We start from the raw sequence: 17975 nt of genomic DNA, 5'->3' as shown, positions 1-17975 counted from the left end.
ACAAAAGAGAAGGCGGAGGCAATGTTGGATTTCATTCCTTTTCTTAACTGCAAATTATCCATTTGCGATGTATTACCTCTCTACGGTGCAAGTGGAAAAGCCACTTTTCTTTTAACTATATCCACGGCTTTTTTTTCCAGCCGGAACTTACCGGAACTCAGTTCCTGCACCTCTCAGGTGGGCGCCATTACCATTATAAGAGAACAAAGGAGGTGTTCATGGTGAATTCCTGCACCTCTTTCTATAGAAAAAGAGCACTGACCTTTCTCAAAACTGCTCTTTGTAACAGCCTGTGCCATACACATTAGCCCCTTTGTATGCTACATGAAGGGGCAAAAGTAAATAATAATAATATAATAATAATAATAAATTTTTATTTATACCCCTCCCTTCCCAGTTTAAAAACTGGGCTCAGGGCAGCTAACAACAAATTTAAAACACTTAATTGTAAAAGCAGCATAAAATACAGTATAAAAACATGAATAACAATAAAATTCAAAAATCAAAAATCAATTTAGGGGAAATAAGCATTAGATAATCCCCAGGGCTAGCTGGCTGAATTGGTTCTACTTGGGCCAGTAAGGAGGCCAGGGGAGAATTAGCTGTGGGGCTCAGAGTGAGTAATCTTCATAAAAGGGGAAGGGGAAGGAAGAGGAGGGAAATAAAAGATCAGGCTGAATTCAGATTAAAGGCCAGGCGGAATAGCTCTGTCTATAGAAAGGGACTTAAAGTCCCACTTCTGGAAAGCTCCCCTCACTGGGCCGCAATACCTGCACACAGTGGCGTAGCGTGGGGGGTGCAGGGGGGGCCGGCCGCACCGGGCGCAACTTCTGGGGTTAGGGCAAATCCACGGGTTAGGGGGCGCAAATCCACGGGTTAGGGGGCGCAAATCACTTGCCTTGCCCCGGGTGCTGACAACCCACGCTACGCCACTGCCTGCACATTAACTTAGAGAGCCTGAGGAAGATAAGCAAGCCTATATGTGCCAGTTTCCCTGGGTCCTAGGACCATGATTCCATGGGGTTCCAGGATCCAAGGAACCCTGTACATATTGGCTTCCCCACCTCAGATCTCCACCTCTCATGAGGCTGGCATAGGCAGGACATTTAGGAGCAGCCTTTCTGAGCAACGCAAGAAGAGGCTATTCTCTTTGCAGATCTTGACGCAGCGGACAGTGTCTGGGAAAGGATGCAGTGGCGTGGAGACAAGTCCAGAAATATTTAGAAGCGTCCCATGTTCTGATTTCCTGGTTGTTTGAAAACATCCCAACTGTGTGCAACACGTTAGGGCACATTCCGGCTAATCCCCACTGTGATGGCCTGGGAATTGGATTCAGAGGCTGAACCTGAGGAATCCCAGCCTGCACAGGAGTCCCTGCCTCCAGGACCAGCTGAGCCAGGGCTGGGGCTTGAACCTGAAGGGCCCTCACCTGTGCCAGATCCTCAGGAGCAGACACCAGCTGAGTCTGCTCTGGCTCCGGAGGTGATCGAGGAGGTCATTCCCTGCAGGTGCTCCACTCTCAGCCCCATCAGGGGAAGCTGAGGTTGCCTCTGGGTCCGGTAACTCTCCAGCCTCTCCTGAGCTGCAGAGGCTCAGGGCAGAGAGGCAGAGGGAACTAAGTTCTCACAGAAGGAGTGCTCGCCTCCAGGCCAGGAGAGGCTAGTCACCTGTGGACAGGGGCCGCCCTATGCCTCAGGGCAGATAAAAGCCAGCCAGCCCCAGTCCTAGGTTGTGGGAGCAACATTGTTGGTAGCCTGTTCCTGCTGGCACCCTGTCCTGCTCTTCTGCCAGAGTTCCTGACCACACCTGATCCTTGCCTTGGACCCCGCTTCACCCTTGACGGACAGCCTCCATACCGCACCCTCAACCTTGAACTGGACTCGGACCACACCGCATGGTAACCCACTGGGACCAGCACACCCACTCTATACAAATACCACAGATCACACACTGCCTCTCTGTTATGTGACGGCATGCGTCTGTATAGAGAAAATGAAAGCTGGTGCTGATGTTGCCCTCTGGTTCTATTGGAACCAAGAAACATAGCTAGTATAGTAAAGGAAATCTGTCTGGTACAGCTGCTTGGCTATGAACTCCACACCTTGCAATGGCAGGACGACAGCTAATAGCCAGCAAGTCATGCCATCTCTGCTCAGCAAAGCAGAAACTCTATGGATTTGCAGGCATTTTAACTGCACGCTGCTGTGCCGTCACAATAACCATGTTTAGGAATACTGATTAAATCTGAAAAAAACAGGAGAGTTTATGGTGGGTTCCATGCCGCACTGCTTCTGCAGGGTCCACCCAATGTCGCAATCAAATTGCCAGTTGGTACATTTTCCTTTGTTTGATTCCTTACAATGGAAAACCGTCCTAAGTAAAAATAATCCATTACAGTGGTACCTTGGGTTAAGAACTTAATTCGTTCTGGAGGTCCGTTCTTAACCTGAAACTGTTCTTAACCTGAAGACCACTTTAGCTAATGGGGCCTCCTGCCGCCACCGCGCAACTTCTGTTCTCACCCTGAAGCAAAGTTCTTAACCCAAGGTACTATTTCTGGGCTAGCGGAATCTGTAACCTGAAGCGTCTGTAACCTGAAGCGTCTGTAACCCAAGGTACCACTGTACACATCTCCATCCACTGCTGGCATAGAAGCGCTTTAGTGCTGGTTGCTGTTTTTTCCCCTTTAAATGGATGGTTTATCACATGCATGGCGATGTGTGATTGGACAGCGTCATTCTATTTCCATTTTCTCCTTACATGAGCAGACTTGCACAAGACCTGTAATAATACAAAATATTTGGGGCTGCATAGTGCATAGTGCTGAGTGGTGTGTGTGTGTGTGCCAATCTTCCTGTAGATTAAGAAAATGTCTCTCTTTCTGCCTTCTCTGACATTCAACTTTGCTCAGAGTAGGAAGGACAATCAAATCATTCCTGAGTCTCTTCCCACTGTCTCCCGCCAGCCAAAAGAAAATTCTCTGGGAGTTACCTGCAACATGAGGAAGCCTGTCTGTACACTCTGGGGTGTGGGGAACTTTAGGGAAAGGCAAGTATCTCCACTAGAAATGGTGAAGGAATTCAATTCAGTACTCATTTAAAGGCAAACTTGTCAAATTTGCCCTTTCCAAAATATTATGAAAACACAGTCATCCTTTGAAATCCTCACTTCTCCCAATTTTGCAATGCAGTTCTTCAGCCAAGTAATATGTACAAAAACGGAGATACTAGGATAGTGTGCAGAAAGATATGCATATATTAGTGCAAATAACATACAAAAATGCACTTGGAGGAAAAATGCAAATTGTGCATATTAGGGAAAAATGCATATAATAATGTGTATATTAGGATAAATTTGCACTAAAATAACTGATGGATTTTCATGAGGCCTTTGAAAACAACAACAAATAAACTGAAAACTGTTGTGGGAATGTGTAGAACTAAACTAAAGGATGGAAAAATGAGAATCGGAGAGACAGTAAAATTGACAAATTCATCCATTTCTAATCTCTACACAGAAGGAAGCCTTCTTGCGCGCGCTCTCTCTCTCTTTCTTTCTGTGTTTGTGTGTGTGTGTTTTAAACCCTCTGATGCTGCAGGATTCTCTGGGGAGGTTTGAAAGAACAGCTAGTTATTGGATTTCCTTCTCTCCTCTCAGCAACATGATCAGTTTCCCTTGATACTTTAAGTTAAAGCTTAATGCCAATTGGAGAGGGATGGGAGAGGAGAAAGATTACAGAAGGACTGGCACTCAAACACACACACACACACACACACACACACACACACACACACACAGCACTAAGCAGTCACAATGTGTTCTTATTATTACAGATTTTGCCCAATTCTGTGAAATTGTACAAATAATTTTTTTTATATGATAAAGTTGAACAGTGGCAGGATCTTTCAGGATGAAAATCACCCTATTAATTGTACACTGCCTTGATATTTTGTATGAGTTAGTGGTTTATAAATACTCTTATAAATAAAATAAATCCTATACCACAGCCATTCTAGACTCCTCCACCCTCTCTCATATTAACACACACACACACACACACACACACACCAGGCAGACCTTGGTTCAATAAATGAGCCTGTATTTACATGGTTCAAAGTTAAGCTTTTATTTGGTTTTAAATTAAAAAAATAAATTTCATTATTAAAGAGTGGAATGGGTCTAAACTAATGTTTACATATTAGTTTTACTTGGTTGAGAATACCACCAGAGAAACAATAAAGGTGCACTGTTATCACCTCAAACAGAAATCTTTTTGTTAGAAAGTTTTGACAGTGGTATAATTCAGCTTAATTGGGGGGAAAAAAAGTCTTACAGGTTTACAACGAATGTTAGAAGTAAACACCTGGCGTCCGTGCTATGCACATCTAATTTCCACCTCGCAGTCAATCACTGAACCCGGGGCACTATACGACAGTGCTTATGTCATCTGCTTCCTCTGGTTTCTTTTGCCTGCTTGGCAGGGATTTCAAGTATTCGAGGTGCCTGCGTGCATCCTCTTGATTTTGCCGCACGTAGTAAACGACGTAGGATATCACCATGGTGAACCAGCCAAACATGGTGACCAGCATAGCATAATCAGTAGTCTTTTTAGGGAGGTTGCAGAGGTCGGCGTCGGCAGCATTGAGGAACGGCCTCCCGGCGTGTTCGTCGATTTCCGAAGTCTTACAGATGATACTGTTGGCCGTTTCGTGGTTGGAGGCCATGCTCCTCAAGACCTGCTGCAGAGTACAATCACAGTGCCAGGGATTGTTTGCGATCCTAGCCCTGGCCTTTAAGTTGTTGAACGCGTTTTTGTGCACACTTTTAATCCGGTTGTCCGACAAGTCCAACATCTGCAAGGTTTCGGCCACCCCTTTGAAGGAATGTTCGTCTATGAATTCGATAATGTTTTTGGACAAGTTGAGGACTTTCAACTGGTGCAAGTCCTTGAAGATTTCGTTGGGGATGGAGGTGATCTGATTGGAGTCTAGGTAAAGGAGGACAGTTTCAGGAGGCAAGTCTCGGGGTATTTCCTTGAGGTTTGCATTGCTGCAGCTGACATTCAAACCTCCAGAATGGGAACAAAGGCAACCTTTGGGGCACATACTGGCAGAATGAAAACACAGTATCATGAGGACAAAGCTTTGTAAGAGCAGACACATGGAGAGGGAGCGAGTTAACCACAGGTCTACCAGATGCATGCTGGGATGTCAGCATAATCACACAACCACTTCTCATTTACCCAGCAGTGGTGGCAAAGGGTCTCAGGCACAAAACTCCAATCTCATCCTCTTCAGCGACGTTGCTCAAAAATGTGTTAATGCGCGGGCTTCCTCATGGTCGGTTTTCTTTTCGAAAGAACATTCCTGGAAAATCAAAACAAAAGAACAACAACCACCAATCAGACTAGAAAAGACACTCATTTCAACAAGGCACAAATGCAATTTACGGTGCAATCCTTGGCATGTCTACTCAGGAGTAAGCCCCAATGAGGTTCAGTAGGACTTATTCCCATGTAAGCTGCTGTACTCCATCTCCCATCATCTGCAATGTTCAGGCATGATGGGAATCCAACACACCTAAAGAGTTCTAAGTTCATTCTATTCATCCCTGATGAATAGAAATATAGTCTTAATTGAAAAATTCAATGGGATAGTCTATTATTTTATTAACGCACAGTGCCAACGTGAGTTTCATATGTATTTCCTTCAGAGTACAGACGTCATCCCATCTAATATTACCATTCTTGAGGGACATTGTTTTTCCCCCTTTTCTTTTTTTAAAAAAACAGAGGTTTTCTAGAACAATAGTAATAAAACTTAATTACTTTCTTCCTTTTACAGTAGCAGACACATTAATAAGATTTACAGTGGGTCTCCAGCAGCAGTAACAAATTAGGCAAGCATTTTTGTGGTTAATGGCCTTGCAACAAAGTATTCCGTATAGCTTTCAATTCAAATAAAACTATTTAAAGGAGGGCACATTCTCACAAGAAGACTGCACTCCTTTTCAAAGCAAACCAAAATATTGCTGGATTTCATGGCACAAATACAAGCTTTCTTGCCCAGTTTCCTTTTCCTTCGGAATATTTCAATCTACCTGCATGAAAAGGAATTTTGCTACATCTTTGTGGCAGGGACACTGGAAATAAAAGATCTTAAACAATAATATATTTTATTTTAAATTATCACTAGCACTATAACAGAAATGATGGAATACATTCCACTGTAATAATTAAAAAGCTCTCTACAATTTTACAGTATCTAAGTGTAACAATGAAAACAAGTGAATGTGTTTTTGTCTTTGAACTCTCTGAAGAAAAGTGAAAATATTCAAATAGTTTCCCCTTAATTAAATTTGAACAGAACAGGAGAGCAGACAGTGAAATGTTAACATACAACATTTTGCGACACAATTGCTTTGTTGTCCTTTAAGTATGAACTACAGTCCAGTTTTATAAATCAAAGCAGGTTCTTTATATACAGACATTTTCTTTTATGCAGAAGCTGAGAGATTTGCCCACCTTCCAAGCTATATTTACATATAAATTATTCTTATTTTATACACAAAGGGAAGTTACTGCTAATTGAATTCCTAGAATGTAAGCTGTGTGAATCATCTTCAATTTTGATTCCTAAATTTGGGGATAATTTACATATCATCTGTTCTCTTAATTAAGGACTGGGCACAGTATATTGGATATAAAAGAGAGTGACAAGCATACGAGAAATCTCTAAGAACCCTAATTTAGATATAGATATTGTGAATTTTGGCAACTCCCAACAGTTTAGTCTTTGCTTCCCATATGTAAAATGGGAACAATAATGACCCAACTTAAAGAAGAATAAAAATGGAACAAACCCAACTTGCACACCTAAAATGCTATATAATATGGAGGTATTAGCAATTTGATCCCCCCCCCCCCGCCAATGAAGGTGTTGCAAGGTAAAGCATTTCTATTCTGAAATCCCTGCTACAATATAAGTTAGTAGAAGGCCATTTTTAAATAAATACAAAGCATGCACAACTTAGTTTTGTGGAAGCACCTCAACAGAAAGACCATGAGTTTTGGTGCCTGACTGCTTTTCTTTTTAATTAAAAAAAGAAATCAAGGAAATGTAACATTTATTTATTTAGGCATTTAATTAGTGCTTAATATTTCAAAAATCTCTAAATGGTGTACAGTCAAACAAACAAACAAACAAACAAACAAACAAACAAACAGAATATCATTAAAACACTAAAAATCCCAAACCCCTATAACCTAAAACCAGTAAACCAGCAATATAAAAGCAAATAAAACAAAAATTCAGAGAAAACATGTAAAAAAATTGTCCAGTCTTATGAGTTGGAGAAAGCTTGGGCAAAAGGACAAATCTTCCCAAGACGTCTGAACATGGAGCTCCAAATCACATGCAGTTTGGCCCCAAGAATGTAATCCTTGAGCTTCCATCGTTTCCAACCATAAGTCCATTGATGTGCTAAAGTCAACTAGATGTCACAAAAGAATGACTCTATACTTCAGGAAGCCATTGCCTTGAGGGACTCAACTCATTCCAATACTGAAGGTTCCATGTGGGCGTTTCAGTGGTGTAATCACTCTCTCAAAATTTCACAAAGTACATGTTGTGGCTATAAATTCATAGATGTAGGTTATCACACAGACACAGATGGGCTCACATTAGCGATTGTCCATCTGAATTTGGGTGCAGAAATTTCAGAATCTCATCAGTAGAGCTTAAACAAATCTCGGTATTGAATGGGTTTTGTTCTGCTTTCTGCATATTGAATCCTAGGACTAGTTTGGAACAACTGCATGAGAGTTTTATGGAATATAGTGGTACCTCGGTTTATGAACTTAATCTGCTTTGGAAGTCCGTTCTTAAACCGAAACTGTTCTTAAACTGAGGCGCGCTTTCCCCAGTGAGGCCTCCTGCAGCCTTCTACCATTTGGCTTCCATTCTTTAGACCAAGGTAAAGTTCACAAACCGGGACACTACTTCCGGTTGTGCGGAGTTCATAAACCGAATAGTTCGTAAACAGGGCTGTTCTTAAACCGAGGTACCACTGTATCAGATAGTGCTGGATATAAATGTGCTAGATCTTGGCTTATCCCAACCTACGTCACATGGTTTTTCTAAGATAGGAAAATCACAAGGAAGCAGCCCTGAGCTCCTTGGAAGGATGCTGAGGTACTGCTATGGCTAAGCCAAAACAGACCACCCAACATAAGAAGATAGGAAAAGGCCTGATGGATCAGGATCCAGAATCCTGTTCTTATAGTAGCCAACCAGATGCCTTTAAGCAAGATCTGGCCACAACAGTGGTCTCCCCACTTGTGATTCCCAGCATCTGATATTCAGAGGTGGAACATCAGAGGTGGAACACAGCCAACAATATCCTTATTCTCTGCAAATTTGTCTAATTCTGTTTTAAAGTTGGTGGCCATTACTACATTTTGTGGGAGAACATGGCATAGTTGAACTATGCACTGTGTGAAGCAGTACTTACTTTTGCTGAACCTGAATTCTGCAACATTCAGATTCATTGGATGGCTCTGAGTTCTAGTATTATGGGGTGTGTGGGTGTGTTTCTATCCACTTCCTCCACATCATGCAAAACTGTATACACCTGTGTCATGTTGTTTAGTCGTTAGTCGTGTCCGACTCTTCGTGACCCCATGGACCAGAGCACGCCAGGCACTCCTGTCTTCCACTGCCTCCTGCAGTTTGGTCAAACTCATGTTGGTAGCTTTGAGAACACTGTCCAACCATCTCATCCTCTGTCGTCCCCTTCTCCTTGTGCCCTGTGTCATGCCCCTCCTTAATTGCATTATTGATAAACTAGAAAGGCCCAAATGTTGCAACCTTTCTTCACAGGGGAAATGTTGCTACCATGACTGAGACTGAAAAGTTGGGGACTCTTTTCAGCAGTTTGGGTATGGGAGCCGAGATCAAGTACAAGCATACATTTACCATTGGTGCCATTCACACTTCTCACTACAGTTCTACTCAAAAGACACCACAGAGAGCAGGAAGCACGGCTTTTACCCTTAACTCAGATCTGGCTTCATGACAATGGCATGCACCAATTAGGAGCACAATTGTTTTTCCACCAGGTAGCGACGGCAGTGGAAAAGGTGAGGGGGAGCAATTGTGTGAAACAATTTTTATGACTTCCCCATATGACTCCCTCTCGACCATTTTGAGCTGAAAATTCATCTCCGTCAAAGTTTTGGCTCAGCTGAGCTCTAAAATATTTTTACAAAAATGACAAATAACAACATAAATAAAATTAGCAGTGATGTATGCATGTGAGGCTGAGTTCAAACTACTGGTTCTCATATATAGAAAACCCCTGAGTTCTGAGTTTTGGGAAATAGCTGCTATGCCATCTAAATAATCTTTTCAAAAATTAAAGCTGGGTTTGAGGAAATTCAGAGACACAGTGTAATAAAAGAAATCTGAAGAACCTGCCAACTTATCGTAGCTTTGATGTTTTGGTGAGAAGCCTTGGAAGGTTGCCAGGTAGCCTCCTATCTGATGATATCCTCATAGGGTGCTGTTTTTTTCTGACAAAGAGGTAGAAAGAGATCTTGCTGAATGAATCACATGGTGCCATCTCATATCTTATGGGCGAGAGGTCTTGGGGACAAAAAGAAAGAAAATGATTGTAGAAAAGGTTGCGCAAAAATGTTTATTTAATGTTAAAAAACTACTCTTCTCTTCCTTCTAATTTCATAATATGGAACTTATCATAGCAATCAAGCCAAGCAAAAATCGACTGTGCCTTATCCCTGTTACTAATAATGATGATGGTAAAGGTGGTGATGGTCTAAATATTTTTAGAGTGAGGAAATATGGAAGGATGAATACCCCTGCAGACAAATCACAAGCAATGAAAACTGATTTTGATGAACAAAATGTATAGTGCTAGTCTATAAGATATCTCTAAGCAATGAGAGGTTTCTAGTGGGGAACTTAAATGAAATGCAAATTTTGGCAATGACTTTCCAGAACTTGATAGTAAGAGATAACAGCCTTGAAAAGGATACTGAAAATAGCAAGTTGAATGCTGAAGAAACTAAGGGTGCATTTACAATGTGTGTTTGCAAATTTTCAACAATGAAGCAAAATATATCTGTAGCTCTGTGAGGAGTAAATTCACTTTTAAACAGAGTTCTTACGATTTGATTCTGGCATTCATGCATTAAGCATTACATAATGAAGCAGGGGTAAAACTGTTGTTGTACTGAGAACAATAATTTATTTACTCTTGTACCCCAGTTTCATCTCTTAGGCGTACATTTTTTTGGGGGGGGGGATAAAAAAGGAAAAGTATATGCAGATCTTGAACCTCATTGCAAGACTTCCTTGCAAAAGATTCGTAAGACCCAGAATCTTATGAATTCATCTCATTTGATGATTTTCTGTTTCCATGATTCAGGAATATCTCAAGAATATGTCCTAAGCTAAAATCGTGACAATAACTTTTTAAAGAAAGCTTTCTATAAAGTCTTTAAAAAGTTTACCAAAGTCATAGTTCTCATCACTGAAAAACAACATTTCAGAGGCATCAAACCTTTAAGCCTTTAGTAACCAAGCATCAGGGATTCCGAATTACCCCTATAGTCTTTCCAAATCAGTTCCATTATAAACAGCAGAAGCTGGCTGAGGAACATGCGCAGGGAACCCATTAATCACCATCTGCTACATTTAGCAACAATCCACAATACTATATAAACCCATAAATTCACGACCAAGGAGCCATACACTTCTCTGAACATTTCTACACTTGTACCTGTATCTTCCTGAATGGTCTGTCTTAACACAAACTGAGGAGTTATCCTGATAGGATAAAAACTGTGCTTTTATGCTGTTGTTTTTGTTTTATTTTTAAAAATCCCTCACTGTAGAGAAAGTTAAAGGGCTCCTGTAGTTTTCTTAACCATGTATTTCAAAAACCCCTAAAGAAAATGAAAAGTGCTCCCAGCTTAATTGGGCTCCATCCACAGACAGGGTTGGATAAAGCCAGCCAATCATAAAATGATATATGAAGAATGTACTAGAAAAGAGCCAACGTTGGCAACTGTGGCCAGCAAGGAAGTTGCAGAGGTGGGCAAAATATTGGCCAGGTTACATAGAGGCGAATGGGTAAAAGGGTAATTTGTACTTGAAAACACAGGTGGTAAATTGAAAAAAATATTATAAGTTCTGTGAGTCACTATAAAAGTCCTAGGCCATATTTTTCCCCAGGAAGCATTGTCTCACAAAATGGTTGCCACTTCTGCAGATGGCAACAGACATTTGTGTTCACAGAATTGTAAAGCTGGAAGGGACCACGAGGGTTATCTTGTCCGTGTTCTGCAATGCAGCAATCTTTTGCCCAACATGGGGCTTGAAGAACATTACATGATGGAAACACACTCTTCTGCAAACTAACACACACACATACAGGTATTTGTGTGTAAATACATGCATGAATACAACCACAAACACTCATCCAGTTACTATATAGCTCTTACATGTATCTTCAGAATTCGAGGAGGCTTACTCGCAGGTAAGGAAGTACAGAAATGCAGCCTAAAATAACAACTCTGAGTTAAAACTGAACAAAGCTGCTACCTATAGCTCTATCCTGCTAAGGAAACCAATTGCATTTTGTGGAAACATATAATATAACATAAAAATAAAATTTGTGCGTGTGTATTAAAGGAGAAAACATTGTTATGTAGTAACTCCTTGACTGAAAAATGCAGAGAAAGAACATTAAGGGATTGGGAAAAATCATTAAGAATGTTTTTACTTATTACATCCCTAGTTAAAGGTATCACTGCTAAAGTGATTAAGACAACTAAATCAGAATGTTTTGTTCTATTAAAGAACATCATCAGAAGTCACTTGAATGAAGATAATCTATGCAGGCGTGAGAGCAGATCATGTTGTTAAAGGGAACAATAGAACCAAATGAGACGAATGCTCTAAAACAAAAGAGGACCAGATAATATATTCGAGACATATATTCAGTGCTTTTTTTCTGGATTGACATTTTGTGAATCTAAGTTCGGCCTCATTGAGGGGCAGTATTTCAATATGAGTAGGAAAATGAGAGTATTCCTAAACATTTTTAAAGAAAAAAAGCACTGCATATATCACATCATTAAGAAGTGTAGCGATAGGAACATAGATAGTCACCATCTAAACACAATGTTGAACACTTCTGAAATTTTAAAGAAAAGCAGAAAGGCTAAACCACCAAGTACAATTAGGAATGCAATATTTCAAGCCACCGTAATAGTCCCTGGCAAAACATAACTTAGAAGGATGCAATTATAAGATTTGTAGCCATTGTCTAAGGCAGGAGATGACAAGAGAGACCATTGCTGCCTTGGCATACAAATCTCCACAGGAAGTATCTGGAACTGAACAGCTAGTAACAATCACAGCCATGCAATTAAATCCAATACCCTCTTAGGAAGCAAATTGCAAAACAAACAACCACAGAAGATATAATTTCAGAAAAGGGAATAATAAAAGAATGGTATGTGGTCCCCAATTACCAGTTAGAACGCAGCTAATAGGAGAGGTAACACACATGCAAACTGTATAGAGACCAGTTAAGAACACCAAAATGGAGGCTTGGGGAGAATGCATGCCCCCAATTCATTTATTTAATTTTTAAATAGATAATCCATTCTACTTTGGGGAGTGCTTTGCAGTATTTTGAAAAACTGCAAAGCAAGTTTTTCATTTATACAAAATAAATAAATAAATCTTGAATCAGTTAACAAAGGATTTGTGCTTGACGTCTCAGCTTGGAACCCTTAGATATTTGGAAGAAATTCAAAACCAACAATTCAGAACCTAAACTGATGCATTCTACTAAATTCATTCTCATTCATACCCACCCACCCAGGCACACACCTCAGTTAATGATCAAAAGAGGAAAATTTATGGAAGTGTATTGCACTGTACTGTGTGCTCTTAGCAAGGAAAGCAGGGAAGTCCCTCCTTCCTGGGATGCTGGTACATTTTTATGTTTGTTTAGTTTGTTTGTTAGGGGCGCAGGTGGCGCTGTGGGTTAAACCACAGAGCCTAGGACTTGCCGATCAGAAGGTTGGCGGTTCGAATCCCCGCGACGGGGTGAGCTTCTGTTGTTCGGTCCCTGCTCCTGCCAACCTAGCAGTTCAAAATCACGTCAAGTGCAAATAGATAAATAGGTACCGCTCCGGCGGGAAGGTAAACGGCGTTTCCGTGCGCTGCTCTGGTTCGCCAGAAGCGGCTTAGTCATGCTGGCCACATGACCCGGAAGCTGTACGCCAGCTCCCTCGGCCAATAAAGCGAAATGAGCGCCGCAACCCCAGAGTCGGTCACGACTGGACCTAATGGTCAGGGGTTCCCTTACCTTTACCTAGTTTGTTTGGGCATAATAAAAATGCAAATACATACACACACAAGAAAAGCAGTGAAACAGACATGCGCTGAAGCAGGGCTGCTACCTTGCCCCTGAGACTGAGGGGGCCTGGGGTCCAGCGAAATTGGCATGCACCTATGACATCAGCACACCGCGTGGCATGCGTGTGTGGCCACCGCAAAACTTTGTGGGCCCTTTCACCGTAAATATTGGGGGTGCCTCTACTTGGCGGCTATGCACTGAAGCAAAGCCAAGGAAGGGCTATCCTGAGGCTTAATGGTATAGTGCAGGGGCCAGCAAACTTTTTCAGCAGGGGGCCGGTCCCCGGTCCTTCAGACCTTGTGGGGGCTGGACTATATTTTGAAAAATATATATGAATGAATTCCTATGCCCCACAAATAACCCAGAGGTGCACTTAAAATAAAACCACACATTCTACTCATGTAAAAACACACTAATTCCTGGACCGTCCGCGGACCGGATTTAGAAGGCGATTGGGCTGGATCTGGCCCCCAGGCCTTAAATTACCTACCCATGGTATAGTAGAACCTCGGTTTTTTAACTTAATCCATTCCAGTAGACCGTTCGGCTTCCGAAAAGTTCAAAAACCAAGGATCAGTGGGTTGGCTGCAAAGTCAATGGGGGAAAGGGAAATGAAAAACGAGAATCGGAAGCTGTTTGGCTCCCAAAAATCGTTTGAAAACTGGAGCAGTTACTTCCTGGTTTTTGGCGTTCGGGAGCCAAAACATTCCAAAATGGAGGCGTGAGGGAAGCAAGGTTTGACTGTAGCATTTTTGTATCTTGCTGAAGAGCCAACCAGCAGAAGATGAGGAAAGCAGCCAAGATTTAATTCCTTCTGTTATAGAATGGGAGTTATCTCCATCACTTTTGCCATTCTTTGGTGATAAGTTTTACCAACATGCTACCGCATGAACTGCTTGTAGCTCATATTTCATCATGGTCCTTTAAGAATATCAAGAGGTGGTGGCCTTGCTGGTGGCTCGGGGCCACTGGGGCTCTGGCACAATAAACTGTGGTGCAGAAACAAAGCTATACAGAGCTATACTTGTGGATGCTATTTGCCTGGAACTGCGATTGTTCAATGGGGAAAGAGGCATAAGACTATGGAATACTTGGCCTCACAAAGTCTTAATACTTAGGCTTTGCTCACTCCAAATTGTGGAATACAGCTGAACCACACATAGTAGTAGCAGTAGCAGTAGTAGTAATAATAATAATAATTTATTATTTCTACCCCGCCCATCTGGCTGAGTTTCCCCAACTATTCTGGGTGGCTTCCAACAAAAGATTAAAAATACAGTGGTACCTTGGGTTAAGTACTTAATTCGTTCTGGAGGTCCGTACTTAACCTGAAGCTGTTCTTAACCTGAGGTACCACTTTAGCTAATGGGGCCTCCTGCTGCTGCCGCGTCGCCGGAGCACAATTTTTGTTCTCATCCTGAAGCAAAGTTCTTAACCTGAAGCACTATTTCTGGGTTAGTGGAGTTTGTAACCTGAAGCGTATGTAACCTGAGGTACCACTGTACATTAAAATATCAGTCATTAAAAACTTCCCTAAACAGGGCTGCCTTCAGATAGCTTCTAAATGTCAGATAGTTGTTTATTTCTTTGACATCTGATGGGTGGGCATTCCACAGGGCGGGCGCCCTCTGCCTGGTGACTGAGAGGTCCTTTGTCCCCATGCATGGTCCTTTAAGACACAGTGTAGGAGTTCACAAATTGCAATGCTCATCAGACTGGCTCTTGGGACATTTACATGGTTAATTTTGTATCATCAAAGGAATCCATGCTGTTCTCCCACTGTGGTCCACAGTTCAGCCTAAGCTTCTTTTTAAACGCTACTGATATGCATATAGTATATTTAACATTCTATATTTAAAGAAACAAAAATATAAGATGGAACCTCTGTACAAAGCAAGATGAACCACTGTATCAAGTGCATTTATGAAAAACAGGAACAATATGAACTATTAAGTATTTTATTGTTACCAATGGAAAAAATCAACTATGTTTACTGAGTTGTTATTCGGCTACCATTTACAAGGGAGAAATAATTAGAATTGTAATGGTCTGTGAGCACACACATAAGTGTAATAAAAGGGCTTTATTTCATGTACAACAAGAGCACTAGAGGCTATTTAATGGTTGGCATAATTTGGGAAAGCTGAAGCCATGTAATCAGGTTCATCAAAAGCTGAATTTCCAACTTCACTGCCAGATACCCAGCTTTATAATTGCTTTCAAGGTGCCAATTCCACTTCCTAAACTTGCAAATTTTGTTTCCGATAACATTACACCAAAGGCACAACTTAAAAAATAAAAATGCAGATAATCATTAAGGCAAATGGCTAATCAAACACACACACACACACACACCTCTAAAGGTATAAAAAAAAAGTCTTCAGGAGATGCCTGAAGGTGGAAAGCGAAGAATCCTGCTGAATTATTATTTATTTTGTATTTCTTAGTCGCTTTATCTCGCCCAGGGCAACTCAAAGCAACTTACAACCAACCAACACAACAACGCACTTCCCCCACAGATTCATCAAAACCAGGAGGAAAAAGAAATACAGTGGTGCCTCGCAAGACGAAAATAATCCGTTCCGCGAGTCTCTTCGTCTAGCGGTTTTTTCGTCTTGCGAAGCATCCCTATTAGCGGCTTAGCGGATTAGCGCTATTAGCGGCTTAGAAAAAGGGGGGGGGGAAACTCGCAAGACTCGCAAGACGTTTTCGTCTTGCAAAGCAAGCCCATAGGGAAATTCGTCTTGCGAAGCGCCTCGAAAAACGGAAAACCCTTTCGTCTAGCAGGTTTTTCGTCTTGCGAGGCATTCGTCTTGCGGGGCACCACTGTACATTAAAAACATCCCACCTACTTCTAAAAGGCCACAGATAGTTAAAGGCCTGGTGTGGCGTTTGCCCATTCCTTGTGATTATGTTCGTCCCCGTTCTTGTGTTGCCACCCTCTTGTGGAGGGGAAACCCAAAGAAGGGCCTCCGATGAAGACTGTAGTGTTCAAATCTCCAAAGGAGGAGTGTTCCATGCTCTGGCAACTAGTGCTGGGCAATGTATTGATACATCGTCAAAAAGCAGTTTGAATAATTTTCAACATGGCAATAGATTGTGAATCACGATGTGTGTGTGTGTGCAATGCAAAAAATTGTGATGTGGGAAAACTGTGAAGCCACTCATCACTTCTCTCATGACACCTGCCACCCTTGTTGCTCTGTACTATAAAATAACAGTTCTCTTAATATATTAAAGGTAAGTAGAAACTTATCGGTTTTATATACTAACAGTCGCCAGGACATTGCCCTGTTTGCCTCTATGCAGTTACATCCTTATTTCAGACTTTGTGATATATCGGTACAGTGGTACCTTGGTTGCTGAACGGCTTGGCTCCCAAACAAATCGACTCCAAAACGCCGCAAACCCAGAAGTGAGTGTTCTGGTTTGCAAATGTTCTTTGGAAGCCAAATGTCTGATGCGGCTTCTGATTGAGTACGGGCAGCTTCTGCAGCCAATCGGAAACCGCACCTTGGTTTTCAAACGGTTCCGGGAGCCAAAGGGACTCCTGGAACGGATTAAGTTTGACAACCAAGGTACCACTGTATATTGCGATCTTCAGCTGGTTCGGCATCATGATGCTGAAAACGAGACATCACTCAGCCCTACTGGCAACACTAAATGTTTGACTCCTGGTTGAGGCCAGTCTGGCTTCTGTAACGCAAAAGGACAACTAAGATAGTGCAATGCATAGAAAACTAGAACTTTAACAAGAAGGGTTCACGCTTCCCTCCTTCTTCATATGCTGTGCAAAGGGATGTTAGTGTCTCGCTAGCTTGCTAGTGTCTCAGTTCTGAGTGGCACCTGGCAACGCGCAGAGTGCCATCAATCCCTAATGAATGACCAAAACACCTTGAAGGACGGAACACTAATGGAATAGGAGAACATAATTTTTAAAAGTGAACAGCAGATTAGGCAGAAAGAAAGAAGTTCAAAAGATCACCGATTCAATGAATAATAAGAGATGTCATCATTGAACAGTAAGCCTCACCTTCAAATTATGTAATACCACTGTTATCTAATAAAATAGCCCCTGGTACCCCTGGTATCAGGAGTTACAATTAGAAAGGAGACTTGTGGGCTCTGGGGAATCTGCCGGGTTGTCTTCTGTAAATTCTTCTTTACTTACGACGGTTTTTCCTAGCGTCTGAAAGGGCTAATGGCTGGATAGAGTTAAGGACCTCACACTATGAACCGTTGACTCTTAACAATTATGGAATTATCAAATGCTAAGGAGAGCCACATGAACATTTATAGCCATAATTATGCTATGATTTCACAGTCATTGAATGCATTGCTCCTTATTCCAGATTAAAGACTTGCTTAATTATACTCTGTGTGTAAGTGAATCAGCACTCTCCAATTGATGGGTGCACGACATGCTAAAAATGAATTTAACTCTGCTTTCCCACCTCTCGAGTCAAAATTATTGAGTAAATATTACTTCATTGTTTGACTGTGCAAGTGCCCCCAACCCT

At 41.7% G+C, this 17975-nt stretch overlaps 1 protein-coding gene across 5 annotated transcripts in view; it reads right to left on the bottom strand.

The window, feature by feature from the left end:
• Window positions 1-4101: 4101 nt before the first annotated feature.
• The window catches only part of LRRC3B (leucine rich repeat containing 3B), a 65300-nt gene continuing 51426 nt past the window's right edge, over window positions 4102-17975 (bottom strand). For 2 of the 5 annotated variants that reach the window (XM_081833895.1, XM_081833894.1), the window contains exons 2-3: window positions 9473-9644; window positions 4102-5366 (exon numbers count right to left, since the gene is read on the bottom strand). In XM_081833895.1, the coding sequence (XP_081690021.1) occupies window positions 4425-5201 (777 nt within the window). In that variant the 5' untranslated portion in view covers window positions 5202-5366; window positions 9473-9644 and the 3' untranslated portion in view covers window positions 4102-4424. The remainder of the gene's footprint in view (window positions 5367-9472; window positions 9645-17975) is intronic. The other 3 variants (XM_081833898.1, XM_081833897.1, XM_081833896.1) reach the window with 2 other exon arrangements.

This window comes from Podarcis erhardii (assembly GCF_964252035.2).
Source record: "Podarcis erhardii genome assembly, chromosome: 12".
NCBI classification, from domain to species: domain Eukaryota; kingdom Metazoa; phylum Chordata; class Lepidosauria; order Squamata; family Lacertidae; genus Podarcis; species Podarcis erhardii.
Note: the sequence above shows the minus strand (reverse complement) of the source record. Positions and strands in the feature narration are given on the sequence as shown.